Source organism: Ascaphus truei, chromosome 7 (assembly GCF_040206685.1).
Source record: "Ascaphus truei isolate aAscTru1 chromosome 7, aAscTru1.hap1, whole genome shotgun sequence".
Classification (NCBI taxonomy): Eukaryota; Metazoa; Chordata; class Amphibia; order Anura; family Ascaphidae; genus Ascaphus; species Ascaphus truei.
Window position 1 is genome coordinate 83,283,528 of NC_134489.1, and position 26,296 is coordinate 83,309,823.

Here is a 26,296-nt window from a genome sequence, read left to right on the forward strand (position 1 = left end):
ACAAAAATATATTTTCCTTTTATTATAAATCATCAACAAATATCAGAACATGGGCAGCAACATCTTAACACTTCCTCCACAAAGAGGAATACAATGTAGAAATGTAAATAGCTACGTTTTTAATGGACGATTTACAAAGGTTTATGTGCGTGCACTTTCTGTCATACAGGGGGAGTCGATTCTTCAATGCAAATGTGGAATTAGTTGTTTTCATTCCCACTGTATCCCTTGTTACTCATTTGCTGTAATTAGCGGTCTCTCTATATTCTGGGGCATTTGGGAGGTCTAAGAAGGGGTATCTTTCTCTCTCTCTACATCTGAAGATAAACAAACAAAGGTGTCTGGGATTAAAAGATGCTGCAGCTATTTAACCATCCGGGTTGGGTGTTTTGTATGTCACAGCTCGGAGGAATCAGAGTGGGCTGTCAGGGTGTTTGGGAGAGGGGTGACCCCATGTGGGGACTGCTGCTCTGTGGCTCTGCTGCTGCTGCTGCAGCCACCGCCTCCCACGTGTGACAAACTCATCGAGGAGCAGTTTACTAACCAGGATCCCAGCCCGGCAAGGGGTGCCTAGGAGGGTCTCCCCGGCAACATTACAGCCCCTCACCTCTAAATTACACAGTGCACCCACTCGCAGTCCTGCCCATCAATTTCATATCTTCTGCATTTCTACGTTTTGGGGACACCATGCATGCACATCAATTATTCAAACCCAGCAAAGAACAGCTGTTAAACTCTGTTAAATAGGCATTTAATTAGACTATAATGGAGCAGTAAGACTTTTTTTTTTTTTTTTAAATCGATGTCTTTGTTTTCCGAAATCGGTGGGTTCTTATCTATTTTAACTTGTGAAGCCTCAGCCTTTAATTTAAAGGACATGCGTTTTGAAAGAATGATCCCAGTTTAATGCATATCCCTTCGTTCCTAATGAATACAAGAAACGAGTTATGATGGGATATGATGCAATTCAGAAGTGTATTCCCCCTACATGTTCCCACATACTTCAGACACAAAAATCCACAGCGAATGTCAACGGAGTTTAAAAAACAAAAACAAAAAACAAATGTAAATTTTGTGAAAAGTCTTATTTTAATGTTTCCTTATTTGCAGCAATTGTGAGCAACATTGGTGCAAACCGCGGCATTTATCTACAGTAAATGTGTATGTGGAAATAATAAACATCTTAGTGTAATTAAAAGCTTTGGATATTTTATTCATAACTTGTAAGAAATCCTTTATTTAATGCAAACTGTTTTTCGCTAAAATATATATTTATAGCAAATATAAATATTATATATGAACATGTTGATCATTTTTCGATGAGGTTTATTGTTACAAAAGTCATTTATAGTAAACATATTCTTAGATATATAAAATGCCATAGCATTTTTAATACAAAAGTAATCACAATTTTATAGAATTACAGATTACTTCAATAAGAATAATTTTATACAGTTATAGCACTAAGATAAATACAAAACATACAAATCTATTTGTGGTAGAGCACAGTTTCCCCCCCATTTAATATTACTCTTTCTTAATTAACACATTTTATTAATTTCTTATCACATATTCATAAAACAGATATACATCTCCAAGCATTTCTCTTCCAACTATTCTGCAGGTTTTATTGCTAAAAAAATAATAATAATTCGAAAATGCTTTTAGTTTAATGCTTAGGGGAAACAAGTTTTACAGTTTTGTGTTCAGCATTTTTTCCCATTTATTTAAAAAACATTTTTTTTTAATTTTGCCAAATAAAAAGGAGCAATATGTATTTGCTAAAATTAGAGAAGTGTTTGGACTTCAGGGAAAATAAAATGTTAACACTTGTTTTCTCAGTTACTTGGTTAAATATTACCTTTTAAAAAATTCAGTAATTGAAAAGCACAATTTAAAAAGCTTTTCCACTAATAAAATACAATTTAAGATGCTGACAGCATTCAGAATCTGTACTTCACAACAGAGAGGAAATGTGTGTGTGTGTGTGTGTGTATATATATATATATATATATATATATATATATATATATATATATATATATATATATATATATATATATATATATATATATATATATATATATATATATATATATATATATACACACTGAGTTAAGTTATGGTGAGTAAAAAAAGTGACAAAAACCCTCCACAGGAAAGCAAATATGCAAATACAGCTATATTTGCATATATATATATATATATATATATATATATATATATATATATAATAAACACACTATTATTTTTTCTAGGAAACAAAAAAGGTGAGGGAACTGTCGTGAGGATGGGGGGGGGGGAATTATTCTTGGACATGCGCAACAAGATACAAATTTATTCACATTTCACAATCATTTCAAATCTGTTATTTTTGTAAATAATAATGATTGCATTTCAATTGTTTTATGGAACATATAAAAATTATTATTATTATTTAAGATTATCACAATAACGTTAGAATATTTACCATGTGGCCTATGAAAAAAGGTACAGGAACTACGTTCAACCACGTTCCCCCTGAAAAAGGCAGTGTGTGTACAGTATATATGACATTTGCAAACGTGTCTGTAATTTATTTTATAGGCAACATGTTCGTTTAGATATCTTATACTAACAATATGGTTTTTTTTTTAGACTTGTTAATGATGTAGGTTTTTAGACAGTGCTTTTTTTTGCAGATATGAAAACTATGTTTAAAAAAAATAATAAATGATTACATCTTATAGCATAACAGGCAAAGCATATGCATCAAAAATACATTATAAGATGACTAATAGTCTGCAAATACTTAGCACAGTCAATTACAATTAAACTAATAATAATATATATTTCCAATATACAAAACAAATACTTCATTGTGTTGTTCCAGGGAATATATTCTAAGACTCTTCATTAAAGTGTGAATTAAGATGCCGGAGGAAATCCCCACCAGATCTAGTAGATGATGGAAAAATGGCTTGACAGAATTCGCAGACATCAGAATTGTTCAGATCCCACTTTTCACTACCTTGAACTAATAAATCATTCTCCTCGCGGTGAAACGGTTTCCAAACAGCCTGCGGGAGAAAACAGATCCGTTTTTATTATGGTGTGTGGAAATGACCAAGGTATGTGACTAACAGTCTTGGAGCTTGCAAAACTATTTTCCACTAATCCGAACGTATCTGAAAAATCAACATTTTATCATTTTTTTTAATGCACCAATTTCAGAGCTAAAGAGTAATCCAAACCTTCATAAAATGTGCCTCGTTTGTATAATATGAAGACTTCATACATACAATGCATAATGTGTTATTTCAAAGGATTTTTTTTATGCACCGGGCCATGTTTAATACCCGATTGATACAATTTAAATTAAAATAGAATTATGTGTTATCTTTAATTTTTAACTAGTGGCAGTGAATATCAAATATTAGTGTAATATTATTTATAATAGCCATACTGTGAAAATAATACATTTTGTTACCCTATATCTGGATGGTCAACTTAAATCCTCAAGGGCCACAAACAGGTCAGGTTTTCAGGATATCCCTGCTTCAGGACAGGTGGCTCAATCAGTGGCTCAGTTATCATGAGCCACTGATTGAGTCACCTTTGCTGAAGCGGGGATGTCCTTAAAACGTGACTTGTTGGTGACCCAAGAGGACTGGAGTTGGCCCCACCCCTTCCCTATGAGGCTAAGTCCCCGCTATTACGCGCGCTACAGGGACAAGAGTCGTCCCTCAATGAGGCCGGGCCCGCTACCCACCTTGCCCGTTGCGTTGCATGACCAGATTTCTCTGAAGACAGGAAATCTGTGTTCACAACTTGCGACGGAGCGCTGGCCACGCCCCCTGGCGGTTCAGCCAATGAGGGCGAACCTGCCGGGTGACGTCATAGCTGCGCCCCCTCCCCGCCTTTCCCCCCCGCAGCTCACCGCAGAACGGGGATCTCAGCTGCGTGTGCTGTCAGCCTGGCAGGCGCGCGTGCAGCACCGACACCGGGGCCTCAGCCTATACGGAAACGTCCGTGCTATGTTAAATATATTTTTGGGTTTAAACACACCATTATTCATTCTGCGATACCCTTATTAACAGTCTTGTTAGTGTTTACGTCAAACTGAACTTGGTAGACTATTCTTATCTTATCTTCTTTTCTTTGCTGTTCTGGAACATGCTCTTTTTTAAGTACATACCATTAACATCTGTACACATGTACAGGCTATTTCTGTGCGGCAAAAACTAAAAATTGGTGCAGAAATCTCAGCTCAGTGTGATGCTTGGTATACAGCTGCTCAGGTACATAGATGCTTGGCATACAGCTGCTCAGGTACATAGATGCTTGGTATACAGCTGCTCAGGTACATAGATGCTTGGCATACAGCTGCTCAGGTACATAGATGCTTGGTATACAGCTGCTCAGGTACATAGATGCTTGGCATACAGCTGCTCAGGTACATAGATGCTTGGTATACAGTAGCTCAGGTACATAGGTTTTGCAAAAACAAAAAACGGATCATATTCGAATATTTTTCGTGCACCAAAATGTACTTTTAAAAAGTAGTACAAGCCTCATCAAAAGTTAATTGTATTATGACGGTCGTTATGGGACTCTATACATGTAACATATAGGGGTACATTCTATATGGTCTGAAGTGGCCGACTTTTTCGGCAGAAAATGCCCATTGAAGTCTGTGGGAAAGGCTAGATATAGTTTACCTCATCGTTACGTTAGAAGTTAAGTTGACACATTGCGTCACATAGAATATCCGATTGATATAATAATATTTTACTAAAAACATTTGTGGTGTTTAAGGCACACATTGAGAAAAATAAGGGTAATAAGGGTAATAATAAGGTTAACACACAAACACTATTTCACAAATGCATTAGTGCATTACAATCCCCAGGGGACCAAAACATTGAATTCTTAGGCGCTGAGCAGATGCACAAAGCCCCTGCATCTGTCATCAGCACGGCTATAGTTTCTCCCTCCCTCCGCATGCGTGCTGATGCATGCGGAGGCTGAGAAACTTTGCCGAGACAGGCAGGTTTCAAATTTGCCGCTCGGGGAAGCGATGTGAGCGGTCACGTGACCGCTCACATCCAATGGGAGCAAGGGACTAGCCTCGTGTCCCGCTCCGCCTCCTGGCACGCCTCCGCTCTGCCTCTGCTCCGCCCCTGCCCCGCCCACTGCCTCGCCTGCAAGGACAGGAAAAAGCACCATTTTGGAGCAGGCGAGGCAGAGCAGGAGCGCGGCTCAGTGCTGTTTGCTCCTCTATGTCCCAGGCCTAATGCATTCATAAATTACATTTATCTTCATCTTCAAGTCCCTGAGTGCCGTTCCTCCCAAAATTGTGTGTATATAATATATATATATATTTATTTCCAGGTAGCAGCCCAGTGCAGAAAGATATCTAGAATGTGGATAACATTGCTCATCTGTAGCTACCATTACAACACAGACAATAATTTATGCAACGTTAAGCAGTGAAAGATTCAACTGGCTCATGAGATATGTTGAAGGCAAGTATACCATAAATAATAATAATAGAATGTTCTTGTATAGCGCTGCTAGTTTTACATAGTGCTTTACAGAGACATTTTGCAGACACAGTCCCTGCCCCATAGAGCTTACAATCTATGTTTTTGGTGCCTGAGGCACAGGGAGATAAAGTGACTTTCCCAAAGTCACAAGGAGCCGATACTGGGAATTGAACCAGGTTTCCCTGCTTCAAACTCAGTGCCAGTCAGTGTCTCACTGAGCTGCTCCTTCTCTCATCAACTATATGCTGCAAAATAGAACTGAAAACGCTCTACAGACAGGTCTATGAAAAGTATAGAAATGTATTTATTTATAGGAAAAATGTTTTGTTGCCTAAACGCACATTAAATAAGTACCAAAAAGAAAGACAAAACAAGTATTAGTTATATTTGAAAGTATTGGATCTGTATTGTGCTGAAGGGATAAGAATTCTGCTATTAGCAGGTGTCACCGATTTTAATCCCAGTGTCCGATCATTATGCTCCTGGACAAGTGAGATCTCACTGTCAAGATTGAAATCTTCTCAGGGACACATTGTATCTAAAAAGTTCAACCGCTGTGCTATATCGGAAAATAAGGAGTGCAGCGTTATGCCATTTATGTTGTAACATACTTACCGGTACTGACCTATTCTTACAACCACTCATCAGTAAATTTTGCGTAATGTATCAACAAGTTGCTATTAACTTATCAGATAGAATTGCTTACTGAAAATGTTAGTTTGTAGTTTCGAAAATCTCACCGCCCCATATTCATTTCTAATAAAACCATGTTAAAAGGTGTGTGGGGGGGGGGGAGAAGGCAGGAAAAGTGAGGCCCTTTCAAAATGTTTTTTGGTCAAATCAAAGAAACATTTAAAAATTATGCAAAAAAAAATAATACAACGTTTTAAACATTGTTTTTGTCAATTTTTCCTCAGGGAAAATCATAATTGAACAAATACTCATATTATTCATTCTCACTTTCTTAGTTGTGTCATGAGACATAGTGAGTCATTGTTTAAGCGGTCAAAAGCTAAACATTTACTTGCAGAAATCAAAGCAAATGGTCACTAAAGGAAACATGAGTATGCTTGTTGAAAGGACAAAAATATATATATCTTTAGCCTGTCATCTGCCACAGAGAATCATAAATCAGATGAATCCTGAAAGAATAAGGGACTGAATCATTATCGATAGGGCCAATTTTGCCCATATTTCCCAGTGACTTGAATGGGGTATTGCTGGGGAAACGGCCCAATCAACTGCTTTGGCGGATATAAAATTAGCCCCTAAAAGCAATTTAAAGATAAAGGCTATTTATCGAATTAAAAAAGGACATAAATATAATTTCATGATTGTTCTATGGTTTTTTTTTTCTTGTGTTAATTAAGCACAATTTACTAAAGGTACAGAAAGGCATTGTGTGTCTTCTGAGTGACAATAGCATTACAATGGTTCATTTATACCAGGAGTGGCCAACTGCAGACATCAAGGGCCACCAACCGGTCAAGTTTTAAGGATATCCCTTCTTCAGCACAGGTGGCTCAATCAGGGCCTCAGTCGAAGACTAAGCCATCTGTGCTGAAGCAGGGATATCCTGAAAATCTGACCTGTTGGTGGCTTTTAAGGACTGTAGTTGGCCACCCCTGATTTATGCAAACAAAAATAAGCATGGCTCATTCAAACTCGCAGCGTTCCAGGGTCATGGGATTAGACCAAAATCCGACTCTAGAAATCCTTTCAGCCATTGTTACAATCCACTCAAATGACTGGATAATAAATTAATTTGACCGCGTAAACAAATATAAAGGCAATGTGTGCAAAATCCTCAAATACTGCACCATACAAATGGAAGTGCACATTTTTGCTAATGTAGCCTTCTTTCTAACAAGGTTTTTTTTTTACACAGTCCATAAAGATTCTTCTTCCCTTTGTTTTCTATGCGACAGATATTATTGTTTTTTTTCTTGTTTTATTGGCAAATACGAATGATGTTTTCTCCACTTGGAAATAATAATTCTGCAGTCTCTTCATTAGATGCAAATTATTTCCACGCTACTGTACATTAGGAAAAAAAATAGCCAAGTGTTGAATCATGTTGGGCAGTTAGATTTCCTGCATTTTTCTCAAAAAAATGTTCTTTTAAGGGTTTGTACTTTTTTTTTTCCTGACAAGTGGGAGCTATGATAGGCCAGAGATAGTTATCACTGTGTGAATTTTCACTCCGAGTAGGAAGCAATATGAACATTGAAAAATACAAATCTACTCATACGCTCTGGTTCTTATTCAATGTGTTTGAGCCATTTCCCTGTACTGGAGAAGAGTTTAGTCCCTTCCCTTTGTACGGCGAAAAACCCTTCTCCAGCACTGGGAAGCAGTTTTGCATCATACTGATCAGGGGCTTCTATTTCAGCTGCCTCCTCGTCTTAGTTGTAAATAGATATTAAAACAGGCCAATGCAGGATTTTTGTAATTTCATACGTTTTCCCCAAAGGAAGGCGTAAATTGTTGATCAATTTCACTATGGATGTCCGTGTTAGTATGTAACCCCCAAAATTAAAGAGAGCTTGTGTACAGCTGCCCATATTGATGTTTTAGGACACGTAATAAAGAATATTGAGATTGGGGGAGAGAATTCCGTGGTAGCATGAAGAAACATTCCATGGATTGCCATTATCTGCCATAGCTACAGTGTTAAGTCTCCATTGTGTATTAGGCTGCGCTTATAGTGCCGGAGATGTGAACGATGACGTCACCCATCGCCGTCGCGATAGTTGCAATTCAAGTTTAGGCGATGTCGCTGGCTACAAGGCCAGTGACGTCATATTAGGGAAAGGCAGAGGGACGGAGAAGCTCTCTGATTGGCCACAAGGAGAGACCGTCGCCGAAAAAAACAAATAACAGTGACTACCAGATTTTTGGTAGCGTTGTCGCTTGGTCGCGTGCACTATAAGCGCCAACGACGGCGACAATGCATTTATTTTGACGTGATGTCACATCGCCGTCACTATAAGCGCAGCTTTAGGCTGTTAAAAAACTACTACCTGTATAATTCATCTGACCTTTCTACCTTAACGCCAGTGTGGTGTTTGTATCAAGGCAATTTTGGAGCAAAACCGGGGCATTTTCACCTTGCATGTACTGTATGTATCAAAGAATTTTGATCCAGTTGTCCCTCGTCTGCTCTAGCTTGCTTCATGGGGAGTAGGAGGATTTGGTGAGTAGATAAATGGTGCACAGATTATAATGAGACATATCACATTCTGTGTCTTCATGCATCACTCCATCTTTTATTTGCCCCCCCCCCCCAAATCCTCCATATCTCAAGTGGCGCAAGTCTAACATACTGCATCAGATGTAACAAACTGTTCTTACATATGCCACAGCCCTGCTCCAAAAAACAGAGCCCGGCCTGTAAACACATTTTTCGTTACATTGATACAGACCGCAGTGCTTTTTCTTACCAGAATGCCTGTTGCACGTTTGTATATAAATGCAGAACCTTTCCTATCACAGTTTCTTTGATAGTAATTGCAGAGCTGTGAACTCTGTTCAACCAAATCTATTCTGTACAGGTCCGAAACAGCTGGTCACCACAATAGTGGTTGAATAGAACGTGAGCGGATTCAAAAAAACTTCTGATGTATTGTGTGTGTGTATATATATATATATATATATATATAAAAATAAACAGTGGTCGAGAAATCACCAAGAAATCTACTTGCCGAACAAAAAAATCTACTCGCCACCTAGTACCACACGTGTGCTGCTTGGGCCAATAGGAGCTCGCCACGATGTTAAATCCACTCGCCCGGGGCGTGCAAATGTATAGGTTTGTCGAACACATATTGTCGAATATATATGTATGTATGTATGTATATATATATATATATATATATATATATATATATATATGTACACATATATATATAAATAATTGAGATGGAGCTCTGCACCCGCTCAGCTTCATTGCCAGTGTATTGGTCGCTGTTTTGTTATTGCATCTGGCAGCAATTAGGTTTCCTCTATTTTGTAGTACCTACATTTCAATGTATCCAGAAGTGAGCGGTTGAGCAGCACTGCTTCTTTAGGCCTCGGACATGGTCAAAAAGGCTGTGCTGAGGCGCGCTGAGGGGAAACATTATCCCTATCAGCGCGGCTCTTGACGGCACTTCCGTAGGCGTGCGGAGGCGTGTGGAAATGCAGGGGACAGGCAAGTTTAAATTTTGCCGCTCATGCAAGCGCAGGGCCGGTCACGTGACTGCCAGGAGCCAATGGCAGTCCGGGACGTCGGCGCCATGACATGTCGCCCTAGCCCCGCCTCCCGGCCGGCTCCCACCCTGCACGCAAGCGCGCTCGCTGACGCTCATGCAGGGACAAGAAAAATCTCCTGCATGAGCATGAGCGTCAGCGCTGCCCAGCGCCGCTCTCTGCACCATGTCCCAGGCCTTATAGAACTCTATACGTATGTAACAGATCATCCCATGAGTGTATGCCATCTTCCATTCATCTGTTTAAACAATTCTTTTTGGGGAAATACATTGTCTGAAAGTAATCTCAATGACCGTGTAACAGAGATTTTACAAACTTCGAAAAAAAAACAGAGCCAATAAAACCGCCAGATTTCAAATGGGTCCACATCACTTAAGAGAATGGATGGTCTATGAGTATAGTTGTTTCTACATTATGCTCAGCTGATATGCACACAATTAAACCCATTGCCCTCAGACGTGGCTGTAGTGAAGAGGTTAAAACCGAACAGATTCTCCTTTCACATCTGATCGCGAATCTATAACCAAAGTCATTTCAAGATCTCTCCCCTTCACCCTGGTGCAAAAGTCAATTATCTAACCTTCTGCCCTGTGCCTTTTGACAGCTCAACACCAATTCACTTGCATTTTTTAAGCTGCCTACTTTTCTAACAACTTGTAATCACATACCAGCTGTTTCTCGTGCTCTGGTATGGGGAGAAAATATACAATGCAGGGTGCCATCTACTGAAAACTCAGCGCACAAGCAGAAACAAAGAAGAGACAAGAAAGATAATAGGAACAGGAGAAAGGAAAAAAAGAGTGAGTAATAGGATGGACATGTTTCACAGCTCTACGGGACTCTTGCTAGGAATATATGCAACGGTTTCATGTTTCCAGATATCCGTCACGACTACAGCTGCCACCGAGAGTGATGCATAATTAAATGCAGTCATAAAAAATAATGCTGACTTATACCATTAATTTGAAGAGCATTAGCAATGTTTCATTAAACACAAAACAGCTTATTATCATCTCCTCAAAGATATTTTTAAGGAACAAAACGCATCACTTGTATTGCTTGTTCTGTAGAAGCTCAGTAAAAGTGACGGTTACAGGATGAAACAGCTGCATATTGCACTGTACTCCTAGATACATGCGCGTCGGCATCAGAGGGTTTTTCTTTTTCACCGGATTTAAAAAAAAAAAAAACTTGAATTTTAGTACCACGCATACCTGCAAAATTCCAATGCCTTTTACAAGGTAGTCGAAATAATGTGGACCCTGTAAATGTTCTATGATATTGGAAGCACAAGTAAAACCTGTCACTGATTATTTGAGGGTAATTCAATGTATTACACCAATGTTGCCAATTAATTCTGTAGATTAATTGCTTTGCCAATGGTGATTTAAAAAAAAAAAAAAAAAACACACACACTTGCCCTGCACATAATTGTTTCCATGTAAAAACAAACTGGGCTCTTAATCTTGGTAATGTGGATCTGACCACTGAAAAACATATTTATAATAATGTATTTGTATGTGGAACTGCCATTCATTATATGTACAAAGTACAATGCACAGTGAATACCCGTCCCCTTGGACAAGAAGTTCTTTCATTTAATAGTTATTAAATCATTGTAATTACACTACACATTGCAACCAAAATGCCCAATCCTGTTTTTGCAGAATTGGCTATTAATAGGAGAAAATGGGCTCATTAAAATAATTTACCTGTTGTGGTCCCCGAACTGTCCTTCCTGCTACTTCTACTGATTCAGTCACGTCCGAAGCATCTTCCTTAATACAGAAAGTGTTTGCATATTTCCTAACTGGACTATTAGCTGCCAAAAAGAGACTGCTGTCCTCTGTTTCTGAAAATGTGTTTCCATAGTTTATTCCTACATCAGGATATTTAAGATTCTCCAACTTGCAAATGGTTTGTGCAGTGTGTTGGGATTCAGGCAAACTGCTTGGTGTTGTACTGAAGTTCTTAGGGAGAAGGGCGGCCTCTGCCTGGGATTTATTGGGATGAATAGTTTCTGCTAAAACAGGATTCAGAGCAGGTAATTTTTCTGGAGTGCTTTGTAAGAAATCACAGTCATCGTCTGTTGGTGGAAATTTCACACTTAAGTTCGAGAGGGATTCCACAGAGATGCTGGTTTCATCGTCTGGTCCCAGCCCTCGTGGTGTGATTGATGCAAAGGGTATTCCATTAACTTGATCTTTTTTAACCGTAGCTTTCATTTTTCCTTGTGCTTCTCCATTTGCTTCATCTGTGCACTGGATAGGCATCGAAAACTGCAAATGTACTTCTGTTGAGAACAAAATAAATACAAAAGAATAATCATTGCACCTTTTCTTTCTTACAAACTATGCATGCTATAAAAAGTATTATATATATATATATATATATATATATATCTCTCTCAAATGGAAATATTACTGTGTGCTCTTTTGCATGTCTTAGACAGGTCTGCAACCCTGCCTTTCACCATTATCGCCCAGCATACCACTGCAGCAAGGGATTCTGGGAAATTACATGCAAATGAGCACACAGTGCCACCTTTTGCTTCAAATCCATTTTGACATGGACCCAAGCTTATCGCTTGCTGCTTTGCACAGCTTTTCAGCACAGCTTTTCAGCACAGCCTGGGTTAAGATGCATAGCCAGTAAACCTACCCACAGACAGCTGTTTTGACCTTTTGTGTCTCATCAGTGTGAGGCTGGTTATACTGGCTCTGCAATTTAAAGCTTGGATAGGTATCCACCACACATTAGTTAAGTTATGGTGGGTAAAAAAAGTGACAAAAAACCCTCCACCGTAAAGCATATAGCAAATGGAAATATTACTGTGCGCTCATGTGCATGTCAAATTACTATAAACACACACACACATTATATTTGTGCAGTCACTCAGATATATTTATGGCTGAAAATAGCATTTAATTAAAATTAGGATTTTTTTTGTCCAACACGAGAAAAAATAAAAAACCTGAATTTTAGAGCTGTTCTTTTTTTTATTTTTATAATTTGAACCTGACCTGATCCTTGCTAATTAGCTCTGGAAACCCTCCAGTTGGAGAGAAATGTACCTTTGTATCTGTTGCTTCTCCCCCGTCCCGTCCCCCCCACCTGGAAAATTAATATGGGCGCGGTCCAGCCACACTCTTGTGGGCCAACCGGAAACAGTGATGTCTTCAGAGCATTACATCACAGCTTCCCATTGGATGACCCTGGCCGCCATTTTGTTTTTCAGTTCACTAGAAAACACAACATAGAGTTGTGACTAGTATAGCTCAGTTTTGGAGGAAAAAAAAACCACACACACATTTTATTCAGATTAGGGGGGGGGGGGGGTTCTAGATCTGGGGAACTGCTGCTTTAAATTGCTAATTTGTAAGTGAGGGTGAGAACCCTGCATAGTATGTTTTGACCTATCCGCTCGCCCATCTAATAGCTTCAATACACTTTGCTATGGATAACTATATTGCACTATGATGGGTTAATAGCATTGCAGATCCCACATGTGTACCCATATCAACAATGTGTTAGGTTCTTTGTAACAGTATTGCATATTCAAGACCATTTTGAAGCAGAGAAGCAGTTAAACTGATATATTGAAACGACCCCTATGCATTTACGGTATATATATTAGATTTTGAAGTCATGCATTTCAATTACAATACAAGACGAAAGATCAGATTACCAGCTGCAGTTTCCTTCTTCGTGACAAATTTATTCAGGTGGTTGCTTTGTTCTCTGGTTAACTTGCAAATTTGACTGAATTCTTCCTTTATATCACAGAAAATCCTTTCAACACCTTGCCTGTGTGTAAAACATTTGAATGAATAACAACCAGTTACAGTAATGATAAAGTGTATCCCTGTGGTTACCAAATCATGTGTTTTGAGAACCATGTATTGAAGAACTTATTACCTAGGTGTGCTAGTAAATTCTGTACTAGTGAATGTCCACACATGCAGATCCCATTCAATCCTGGGAAATGCTAGCAAGTAAATGCTCATTTGAATGAACGCAATGGAATTGTAATAATAATATGTGAAGCCACTGGATTTTAGTGAAAGCAACTGAATTCTAACCGATCCTGCAAATTGCAATAACTAATGCACATTGATATTACAGATTACTAATAATTTATAATTAATGTCGTGCACTGTTAAAAATAGATAAGTAATGCTAATGAATGCTTACAATAGAAACAATTGCCTTAAAATCTTGACTGGCAAGTGCAACGAATGCCTGCAAATGGTAGAAATGCTAATGAACGATAGCCAATAGAATTGTACAGAATAACATTATGGTCACAAAAGTTAATGAAAAATATTGTGTGTAATATATATATATATATATATATATATATATATATATATATATATATATCGTAGAAATTTTTGCTAAATGTCAGTGCTACTGAATGTAAGCTCTTGGTACTTAAACTATTCCTAATGCTAAAAATGCTTGCTGTACGCTGCTTATGATAACACTATTAATCAACAGTACATTCATATTAATGATGGTGGTTGCTAAATAATCCACCTTCTTATGACTGCAATCAATGTGAATGATAGATAATGCAAAGGGATGGAAAAAAAAATGAATATTATTAATTCCATAAATAGCTAATATAAACGTTAATGGATCGAGCCAATGATACATATTTCTAATGAATTCCTATGAATGGAAGAAGGTACTATACATGTTAGTAAATACTAATTATGGGTGACATGATTGCTAATAAATGCTAGCAAATACGAGTAGCAGATGCTAGAAACCATTAGCAAATGGGATAATGTGCTAATAAATGCTTGCAAAAGCTAGGGATTACAATATCAACTAAAACTAGTAAATAATTGTATAGGCTAATTAGTATCACTATATGCTGGTTAATGCCAAGAACATATATTACTCAGAAATGCAAATGATAGAATATGAAAATATATAGAATATGCTGAGAGCTAAGAAACATGAACGTCTGTTTACAAATGCAATTTAAATACAAGCAATTCCTCTGAATCCCAATGTTGGTGAGAGTGATTACTAGTTGTATTGTATGTCTTTATTTATATAGCGCCATAAATGTACATAGTGCTTCACAGTAGTAATACATGTCATATAAATAACAAATATAAATAACAGATCATGGGAATAAGTGCTACAGACATACTGTAAAAATAACATTAAGGAAGGAGTCCCTGCTCCGAGGAGCTTACAATCTAATTGGTAGGTAGGGAGAACGTACAGAGACAGTAGGAGGGAATTCTGGTAAGTGCGTCTGCAGGGGGCCAAGCTTTATGTATCATGTCTCCATGATTATCCAGTGCTATTCATATGCTTCTTTAAGCAGATGTGTCTTAAGGTGAGTCTTAAAGGTGGATAGAGAGGGGGCTAGTCGGGTATTGAGGGGAAGGGCATTCCAGAGGTGTGGGGCAGAAAATGAGATGCTAATTATTAATGTTGTGCACTTAATTGTGTTTTGGTTCTAAAATACATTTGTCTGCGTTTTTTGGTTGTAAACGTTTGTCAGGTTATGTTTTTGCCAAATCTATGGGGGGGGGGGGGGGGGGGTTGCTTTGATTTAGGACAAATTATGGGATAAAAAATACATTTTTTTTTTTTTTTTAGAAACATTAAACTTTTGAGCCCAATCCTTGATATATAAAACAGTTAGTGTGGGCAGCACTGACCGAAGTGTATGAAGAGATCGCGGGGGCTCATGGAGAAATCCCTACCCAACGACTAAAGGCAGAAGTACAAAGTGTATCAGCCACAGCACACTTCTCAGTTGTAGCTCAATGCAATCTTCTTCTTTATTACATCATCAAGTATTCAAGTCAACAGCAATAGAAGAAAATAAATCATAGTTACAACTTGGTGATCCAGACATGGTGTTCGATTATGTTGGAATCACCATGTCCTATGTCACCTATGATACTTTTCTGCTATTGCCTTGATTATTTAAGAAGGAAGATTGCTTTGAACAACAACTACGAGGTGTGCTGCGACCAATTAGATCTTGTACTTCTGTATCCTTAAAATGTATATGTAGATCTTGATAAAGGTCCCAATGGGATCTAAATGCATTCCACTAATTGAAAAAATCCAAGTGTGCTGTATCTATTTTGTATGTACTGTATGTACTAATGTTTGATATATTTCTGTGAAAACTCAAAACCAATATATCGGATATACCGAATATTAGATGAACAATCAAAAAACTTCAATAAAAATGTGAACAGTGTTCTTGTGGAAAAAACACGATTTGAAGAGTTTCCAAGTGAAACCGAGACTTAGGCAGCTTCTTGCAGGATGAAACACATCCAAACGGAATCTAAAATGCAAGAATGAGACATGCATGCTCCATTGTGTAAAATAGTAAAAACCATTTTAATCAGTTGCCAAAGGTGAAAGAAATAAGCTCACCAGGACAGAGTGATAATAGGCGTTGAGATAAAATCCAATAATCACCAGTCAATATGACCAACGGAAGCCAGACCGGAGTGGACAGCTGTTGATGGTGTAATTTCTATGATAGGAACATTCTCATGGAGATATTCAAAGTTGTGGTATGTCCTTAATATCTCATACACCTCCGTTAGTGTTCCTCTCCGTCGACATGATGACGTATAAACGTGCCCAATGCATTTTGCCACTGGATAGCGACTTCATCAGAAACTTCCCTTGAGGTGTATGAGGCTGGCACTTGGCGTTTTGATTGTTCCTTGAGACACTGAGGACATACCACAACTCCAACTCTAACTCTCCTAGAATGTTTCTATCATACAAATGACAGAACATTTTACACCATCAACAGCTCTCCACTCCGGTCTGGATTCCATCGGTCATATCGGCTCTATCATTGTGAGTGTATTTCTTGCACCTTTGGCACTTTATTAAAATAGTTTTTACTATTTTACACTATGGAGCAAGCACTTCTCATTCGTGTGTGTTTGTGTGTGTGTGTGTGTGTATATATATATATGTATAAGAAGGTGAAATGGGAAAGGTTGAGTAGGCAACATGGGGGGTGTGGGTGACAGGAGTGAGAGAGTTAATACCTCCTCTGGTGCAACTATAGGGTATAAAGACATTAACAGATCAGAGATGCTTCCTGTCCCCTGCTAGCCCCGCCTCCTTATCAGAGAAGGCCGCAGGAAGTCATCCTGATTTGCAGTTAACCCATGCAGCTACACCGGAGGTTGGAACCACATCAGGATTTTTAGCGGGCCCTTTTTTGAACAGGTTGGTTCCTCGCAGACCACTGAACTACAATACCCCGTCCATGCCACCGGGATGGAATTGGATGGTCAGTGATTGGGTAGGGGACCTAAACCGAATTGGAGGTAGAAACCAGGATCATTTCTGCAATGGATTTGGGACCCTATATGCACGCCACAGTCTGGATTAATCCAGCCAGATGAAGCCCCAAACTTTTGAATTCAAGCAATCTAGCACCCCCAATTCAATTTGGAGCGGGGAGGGTTAGATTCCACAACTCCCAAACCAACATCCTTACCAATTAGAGCTAATGGTAATGAATGAATATATAATAAGAGACTGATAATATGCTAATAAAGATCAGGAATGTGATTTGAATATGATATTCAATGATGGATGCTTGAGACACATTGTAGCATAGCCAAACAAATTCTAGAGAACGCTTTAGTATGCTATTTACTTACTGGTAGCCAATGAAAGCCTAAACACAAAATTGATCACAAATAGTTAATGCATTTAGGTTGTAGAAATGCCAGTAATTGTACATTCATTATATCAGATGTACAGTATCTTAACAAATGTTGACAAAAGCAAAAAGTTAATGAATGTTAACTGTGATGAACACTGATGATTGCTAGTGATGCATAATACTCCTCTATACCCAAGATCATAAATGCTAATGTTCGGTCATAATTGCAAAAAGATACTATGCAAAATAAGAGATCTGAAATTCTAATGAATGCTATCAAATACTAAATCAATGAGGAATGATAGTAATATGAGATGATATGTAAGCAAATACTACTGACAAACAATACTGATTTTTTTAATACTTATTTCCCAAGTACTTTAGTATTAAGCCGTAATCCATTTTACTGTCCATTAATTTTAAAGGAGCATTCCTCACTTGGTTCCCTTTATTTCTTTACGTTTGGTGGGAAGCAGGTGGGTCCCCAGATCTGAACTCTGTTTATTTAACCTTGGGACCCTCTAGTCCCCGAGATACATACCGGAAAAAAAAGTGCCACCGGTTACTTCCTGGTATTTAAATCTCCACATCACGCAGGCCAATAGGAAACCGGGACAGGTAATGTCATAGCTTCCTATTGGCCTGTGCAACGCAGGAGATTTAAATGGCATTTCGGTTCCCCTGGAGGGAATTCTATCGGCAGCATCTCTGGAACAAGGGGCTCTCTGGGTCATAAGGTGTCTGATGACATAGAAAATATGGGCCCTAGATGGCCAGTAAATGGCAATAAAATTAATGCTAATGTTAGATAAATATATATATATATATATATATATATATATATACACATATTTAACACTAAACCTTGATTTTTACAAACACTAGTACTAGTATTTATGAATACTAATTCAGATCAGTGCCAGATGTATTTATTAGTACTAAGGGGTAATGACTGATGATATTACAAATTGAAAAAAACACAAATGACAATGTTTATTGATGCTAGATTGCATTAATAAATGCCAGTGATATTTGTTTGATGCCAATTACTTAGTAAATAGTAGTAAAGGCTGGAAAATGCTCTTATGTACTACAGCAGGGGTGCACAAACTTTTTTCCTTGCGTCCCTGTCTGCTCGCGCCCCCTTTTCTTACCGGCTCTGTGGCACGGCGGCGTCATATGACGTCACAACGTCGCGCTGCCATTTGATGCCGCATTGCCGAAGAGGTGGCTGAGACCAGGTAAGAGAGACTTAGAGGCCTCGCGCCTCCCCCAGCATTTAATTTAAATGCTTCAGGGAAGAGCGCGGGGCCTCTGTAACCGCCGCCCCCCCCCAGAAAATCTTGCGCCCCCCAGTTTGCACTCCCCTGTACTACAGAATGCTAACCAAGTCTTAAGCTGTCTATACCATAAGTGGACGAAACTTAACTATACCCATTGTATATGAACATAAACACATTTTCAATACCCTCGTTGGCTATGTGCTATTGGCAGATAATCTCTTTCCCACTCCTAACATCCAGAAACAATAAAATATACATTGAGGATAGCATCGTCATCACTAGTCATTACCAGAACAGGTCACTGCAAGTGAACCAGTTGAATACCATACCATGAAGTGATGGGACCTGCAGGTTTAACCACCCCTTACATCTGATAACTTGGAGAGTAAGCCGGAGGACAACTTCACAAAGAATCAGGAAGAAACAAGAACCACTATAAAATTATTAATTAAAAACATATAGACAAAACTTTTTTAATTAATAAAACTTTTATAGTGGTTCTTGGTTCTACCTGATTCTTTGTGAAGTTGTGCTCCGGTTTACGCTCCATTTTTTTCTACTTGATGTGCCTATGCCTGGATGTACACGGAGCTGGAGGTCGCACGATCACTTTTATTCATTCCCTATCTCTGCCTGATGCCTAGAGAGTAAGGAGGTGACGTACGAGCAAGGCGACGCATGCACAGCTGCTTCATCCGGGGCTCCAGTCATCACGACGACGCGAGACGGCGGACGCAGACGGAGCAGATAGACCACCAGGAGGATCCCAGAGGAGGATTTTGGCTCTACAGGTCTCCCTCCCATGGCTCTCGATGCAGACTGACGCTACGGAGCTGGCTCAGCGTTCATTTACCTTCTCCCCTCAGTTGGTGCTCTGACCTGACTCAACAATGTCAATATGAACAGCACACGTTTTGTCATCACCAACATATTCAAGGGGAGAGGTAAAAGCAGTAGCACTTCATTGTGTCGTTATTCATTAAGCAATGTATACTCCAGCAACAAAGTTTACCTCATATGTTTTCTATTGAGCACCAACTCTACTAGGGAGTTGCCCTTGCACTCCCAGTTATCAATTATCCCTACATCTGATATCTGGCAAAACTGCTGCTTCATAAAAACTAAGAGGTGTAATCAGTGTGCCATGTACCGATCGTCTCGGTTGACTGTATTTTTTTATGCTCAGCAGCTACCTAAAATTTGATCAACAAAAGTCCTGCGGATACTACTCCTAGTATAGTTAGCTCCGTGTGGTATAAAGGACCCACTGAGACATTTGCAAGCTTCACATCCAAAATTACAACTTGGTAACAACATTTACAACAGAGGAAAGCTTGTAACCATTACCTGCGCTATTGCTAACAGAGACATGGTGTGCAACATATTGAAACATCTGTGGCTCACCACACCTTTGTTTTGGTTGTAAGCTTTCCAAGACCGACGGGATAAAAAGGAATTTAATACCAGCCTAAAACATCACTGGTGAACTTTAAAAGTGAGCTCGACTGAATAATATGCCCCAACAGCAATATCTCATCACCACATCTGTAACATAGTGTGTACAGCAAGTACATATTCTATGTACGTAATAGTATTCTCCCACCAGCATTATCGCCTTAAATGGAAATTGTCATAATGGATTGTATATATTTATTCTGTGATATGTGCATTGTCTGCCCATATTCTAAAACACAAAGAAAATCGCTAAATTAAACCCTTGAGCGGGGGGGGGGGGGGGGGGGAGGGGGGTGGATAAGTAATTTTTAAGGAAGGTAATTTTTTTTTAGTAACTGGCCTGAAACCCCATTACAAGACGAACATCATTTTCCTTCCGCCCCTTATCAGAATTTAGGTTGGAGGTGCACAGCTTCTGTGCTGTTTTGTAGTGCACGGCCAACACTACAAAACTTACAACTCTGAAAAGGAATAAAGATAGCAAGTGGATTATCTACCTTGTGTTATCATCAAGCGAAGAAATAGCCGATACCCCTGGAGACGAATCTTGCATCATTCTTTTACTTCTCACCTCGAAGAAGAAAACACACACGCTTTTGAAAAGAGCAAACTTTACAGCGATTCATGAAATTCAGGAAGTGTGAGACAATAGATGAGTCATCCACTTCACAGATTTAAATGATGTATTCATGCAGTCTCTGGTGTTGGATCTTGTTGTCCGAGAGCATTCATGAGAACAAGGAAAATTGCTCTATCAACCTTAAAATATTTATTCTGCCATTAGCACTTCCTCAAGCAGTATTTGATTGAAATTCCCAGGAGCTACTGCAGTGAAAGATCCATTGACTTCAATGAGAGGTCCGAATTGGTGCTGTCGCACTTAATAAAATAAGGATCCTAGTCTTTAATGCATCTATGACACAGAATCATTGCAATGAAGGATAATGACTTATTTAAAACAGAAACAAATCAAATAATATATGTCTAAGAAACAAAGTAAAATGTGAATGAGGAAATATGCACTGGAAAAGATCTACACAGTGTTATATCACCTCCTTGTGGGCAACAAGGATATACCAGAAACAGACAAATGAACAACTACATGTAGAGATGTAGTCAGACTTATTTTCCCCGCTGTCAGGGAAAGCTGTGGGAACGTAACTGCAGGGATTAATGCTGCAAGGGGTCCAATAGAGGAGAATGGAACTCCCGCGACTGGGGAAGCCAAGCCTGGCTACATCTGTGACACATGTTTGTCATGAGGAATGTAGCCTATTGCTGTAGTATTGATACAGGGGAGGTGTCGTGGCCTGTATCCTAACACTATGCCCACGAATGTGAAAGGCCATAATAAACAAGGCCACCAAATGTACTCTACTTTCTGGACTTGAATGGCTACCAGAGTAACTAAAAAATACAGTGTAGATGTAGACATAATACTATATCATAGCATGAATATATTTATCACATTGAAATATATTATACTGCAAAAAAATGTTTTGATACATTTAACACGGGAGAAAGGCAGAATGTATCAGATCTGGTGATGCGTGTATAGCTTTATTTATTGCGCGTCCACAGCTGTACTCTGGGCTTTGAAAGAGAGGCAATACAGTGCAGGGAATTATAATACAATATGTGAAACAGACAAGATCAGACAATAGGAAAGGGAATCCCTGGACAGCTTACAATGAATCAGATTATTTCAATAAATGTTTTTTTTCTTTGAAGTATAGCCTGGGTCCCCCTGGTGCCCTGTTTGTCCCTTTACCTTTCCATAGGAGTATAGCACAGCAGGGGAACTACAAGTTTCAGCAGCCTCAGGGGCTGCAGGGCGCGTTGCCAGGCAACCAATAGGGCAGTTAGAATTTTGACAGTTGGGATTCTGACAGTTAAGGGGACTGTTAGTTGGAAGCTGGATACTGAAGGGGTAGGGTGTGAGTGTGTAGGTGCCTGTGGCATCTACAATAGGCCAGAAACCCCTGATAGGCCACAGGTAGGCCCAACTCCCCTCAGTTTGTGGCTGCTACAGGGACAGGCCATAGATAGGGAAACTGCCCCTGTAGCTTGTAGTGAGGGACACAGACAGGACACAGCGGCATCCTGGCTCTTGGTGGTCTGGGACCAGACCACCCCCACGGAAGAAATACAAAGTGAGCACTCAGCTGAATAACAGGTCAGGTTTGATAAAGTGCCTCGTGCACGAAACGCGTAGGTGCGTTCGTGTGGCTTTGCTGTTCCCCTGCTGCACCACCCTGCAATAAACCTGACCTGTTATTCAGCTGAGTGCTCACTTTGTATTTTTTCCGGTCATTGGGAGTTGGAAATTGAGGCAGTGCAACGCATGTTCACCTATCTTCCTGCTGGCTATCTATCTGGATGAACTGCACGCCCTGGATATCTGGAAGTCCTGCAAGCACTAAGGTAACAGGGCCAGAGCGCCCCTACATATATGCATATGTTTACCAGTGCCTCTGTTCATTTTATATTGGTTACTAGGGGGGGGCTGTTATGGTGTTTCAACTGTGGTGGTCACGTGGACCCCACTAGACTCCTAGCCCGTACCTGATAATTGCCATATCATTCATGGACTGTCCATTGTTATCCAGTATTATTTACATATATTATTGAGGAACTTTGACCAATTTGGACGCATCACTTTTCTCTTGTTTCACCCCCACGGAAGAGACTGTCCTTGAGGTGGACATCCCACGCGGATCATCGTTGGGTCTGTGTACCCCATCGCAGGACGCAGCGCGCCTGGGTCCGGATGCACCCGGCAGGTACCCCACGCACAAGTGCACCATTATACACTATAGTGGCAGTGCTGACCACATATAAGGGTGAGGGGTTATATCCTTGTGGACACTAGAGTGGTTGGGTGCCCGAGGGCCCCGTCAGGTACTAAGGGGACTGTGAACAAGTGTGTGGGACACTGGGCAGGTGGTTACGGCCATGCAAGGCCTGGTGGGTAGGCTGTAACATGTAGCCATATTATTGTTCTTTAGTAAAGTTATTTTATGTTTTATCCATTGTTGTGGTTATTGTATAAGTATATATTATATATATTATATATATATATATATATATATATATATATATATATATATAGGCAATACGATACCGTATGATGACGAATATCAGAGGCAGCACTCCAAATGGTTGTCAAAAGAATATATTGTATTAACAAGACATAATTTCAACGTTTCGGTGGTGTGATAAAGGTCCCGCACGCGGACCGAAACGTTGGAATGATGTCATGTTAATACAATATATTCTTTTGACAACCATTTGAAGTGCTGCCTCTGATATTCGTCATCATACGGTATCGTATTGCCTATTTGTTCCATACAGGATTTGCACCCACCCTATTGATTTCCCAGACGGATTGCCTATTGTTCTTTACTGTACAAATATATATATATATATATATATATATATATATATATATATATATATATATATATATATATATATATATTCTGTAACGGGTAATTTCACACAATAGAATCCGTTACAGGTGGAGGCGCTGAAGAACGCCGTACCAGTTACACCCCAGGCTCCCTGCAGCGGAGGCTCAGACTTACTGTGAGCCACAGGTATTGCACCACACACATCGTAGCCACACATCCTCCAAGGGGGTGGGGGAAAGTGCGCTACAGATAAATCTAACTTTTTTAACTATGCCTGTTTTGCCACTGGGAGATCATACGTAAGCCCCCAAATGTGCACAATAACAGTAATAATAAGACTGGATTCTCCATATGAGCTTCCTACCTCCATCTCATGTGCAGGTCCCCATCTGTAATCCTGCTTTTCTCTCCTCTCGTTTGCTTCTTTTAACAGATTTTTCAGTAACCGGATTTCATCATTCTTACTAATGAGGGTGGACTCAAACTTCTTCTCTTTCTGATCGTTTTCTTCCTCCATTTTCTTTAATTTGAAACTCTCCTTTTCCTGTGACTCCTAAAATAGTAGACACCTTGTAAATATTTGTAGAAAACCCTCAACGTGGAAATGTGACCCACCTCGCTAAATCCTCTAACTATTACAGCATAGATTTAATTCTGGGTATTTTTTTTGCAGATTATTATATTTATATTTAAAATGAATTAAAAGCATTTTTTTCAAAATCCTGTGGTTAAAAAAATAAAGAAAAACACAGTTGTGTAGTATTAGATAATACTTACTACATTTTCCCCCATTTTCTCATTCTTTATTTCCTTTTAATTTATTTTAATATAGTAAGCTTCTTAGAGTTGCTATGTCAACCATTTAGGAAGCTACACTACTTCCTCTTTTGAAATTGGCGGCCATATTGGGTGTCCTGAGAAGCAGGATCTTCGCCGATCGAACTGATCGATCGGCAGATTAGATAATTGCATTGACGTAAATGTAAGGAACCGCTGCATTTGTTTATTTTTAAACGGGCAAAAAGCAATGCCCCTTTAAAGCGGTTCATATTTGCAGAGGAATTTTTCTTTTTCGCCTGTAAATAAACTTGCTGTAGTGTATACAAATACGGAGAATCACTGGACACTGCCTGCAACACCACAGCTTGTTACACAAAGATATATATTTAATCTAAACCGCACTTGCATACTCTTGCCAGTGCCACCACGGTGTGAAAGTCTGATGCCATCGCACAGAAAGACCCATTGACGTCATTAGTATAAACAATTATAATGTTATTTTCATATGGGACACAAAGCGCTTCACAATTACAGCACATAGGAATTTTTGCAGACACAGTCCCTGCCCAGATGAGCTTACAATCTATGTTTCTGGTGCCTGAGACACGGAGATAAAGTGACTTGCCCAAGTCACAAGGAGATGACACTGGGAATTGAACCAAGTTCAGCCGAATAAAATTCAGTGTCATTGTTTAAAGCATCAGTGACTTTACTTACTGAGCCGCTCCTTGTCTTGTTTCTCTGATCCATGAAATAGTGTAATTCCAGTACAGGGAAGAAGCTTCACAACCTATTCAGTAAGGGTCCACTAATTGGGGTTGGCCAAATCCAGTTTTACAGGGGGTCTAACTGATGGATAACTTCATCAATAAGCATGTTTCAATGGGAACATTTTGGTACTGGATCAAAACTTCTGCTACATCTCTAACATTTACAATATTGCATGAATGTACTGCACATCAAATTACATGTATTTCAGTTTGGAATACTGAAGGTTAATGAAAGTCACAAAAAGTTATATAGTCATCTCCAGTAATAATTAGAATACATATTAAATATGCCAGCCAGTTATTTAAAGACTCAAATTAGATGGTGTCTGTGTAATTATCATCTTTCTGCATCCTGATCAGACCTTTTTTAAATTAACACTTCCAAAGAGTATGTTGCTTCTTTCACAGAAGTGCGGGATTACTTTTTTAATTTCTCTGATGTGGCACTAAAAAAAAAGCAGATCAATCCTAAACTTCGGGGAAATGATTGAACCACGATATAATGCAGTCTCAAAGCCTAAAAATGACCTTTTGACATGTAAGGCATAGTTTACAGCCTAAAGTGGGTGGGTGTAGACCCTTTTTTAGTAAACTGGATCAGTACGAGGTGTAATACAAGTATACTGAACTCATGGCAACTTGCCCTCCAGATCTTAAGAACAATCGTTAAGCATCCCCAAAATCTTCACCAATGGGACTTTAAACTGACTCCATCCTACATGACCGAACCATCAGCTGAAAGATGGTCAAGATACCCACTTTATACCCTCAACGCTATAATCTGCTGATCACTGTATGAGACGTCTGCTTTCATGGCAAAATAGGCTTACAAAAGAATGCAATTAGTGTGCATATAATGTTTATATATGACTCCGGGATCGAAGCATGTTCTACTGTAACTTTTCTGTGCTGCTTTTGCATTGCAGGGTATGTGTAGTGGCGTTCTCATTTTGACTGACTGAAGTTGCTTGGGAAAACTATTTGTAATTTTATTGGCGCGAGTAATTTTGATTGTGTTGAGTTTTCTGTCTCCGACAGGTGTTTGCTGTCATTGTATCAACAGTACTGTGACTGTGCTCGTCTCCGATAAGGAAGCGGATCCACAGGGATCAAATTAACCGACCAGAGC

The 26,296-nt window shown here is 39.2% G+C and overlaps 1 protein-coding gene across 2 annotated transcripts in view; it reads right to left on the minus strand.

Annotated features, from left to right (window-relative positions):
- Window positions 1-2,245: 2,245 nt before the first annotated feature.
- TANK (TRAF family member associated NFKB activator) overlaps window positions 2,246-26,296 on the minus strand; it is a 72,738-nt gene continuing 48,687 nt past the window's right edge. For both annotated transcript variants that reach the window (XM_075609254.1, XM_075609253.1), the window contains exons 6-10: window positions 23,982-24,170; window positions 20,702-20,775; window positions 13,468-13,586; window positions 11,492-12,072; window positions 2,246-3,059 (exon numbers count right to left, since the gene is read on the minus strand). In XM_075609254.1, the coding sequence (XP_075465369.1) occupies window positions 2,883-3,059; window positions 11,492-12,072; window positions 13,468-13,586; window positions 20,702-20,775; window positions 23,982-24,170 (1,140 nt within the window). In that variant the 3' untranslated portion in view covers window positions 2,246-2,882. The remainder of the gene's footprint in view (window positions 3,060-11,491; window positions 12,073-13,467; window positions 13,587-20,701; window positions 20,776-23,981; window positions 24,171-26,296) is intronic.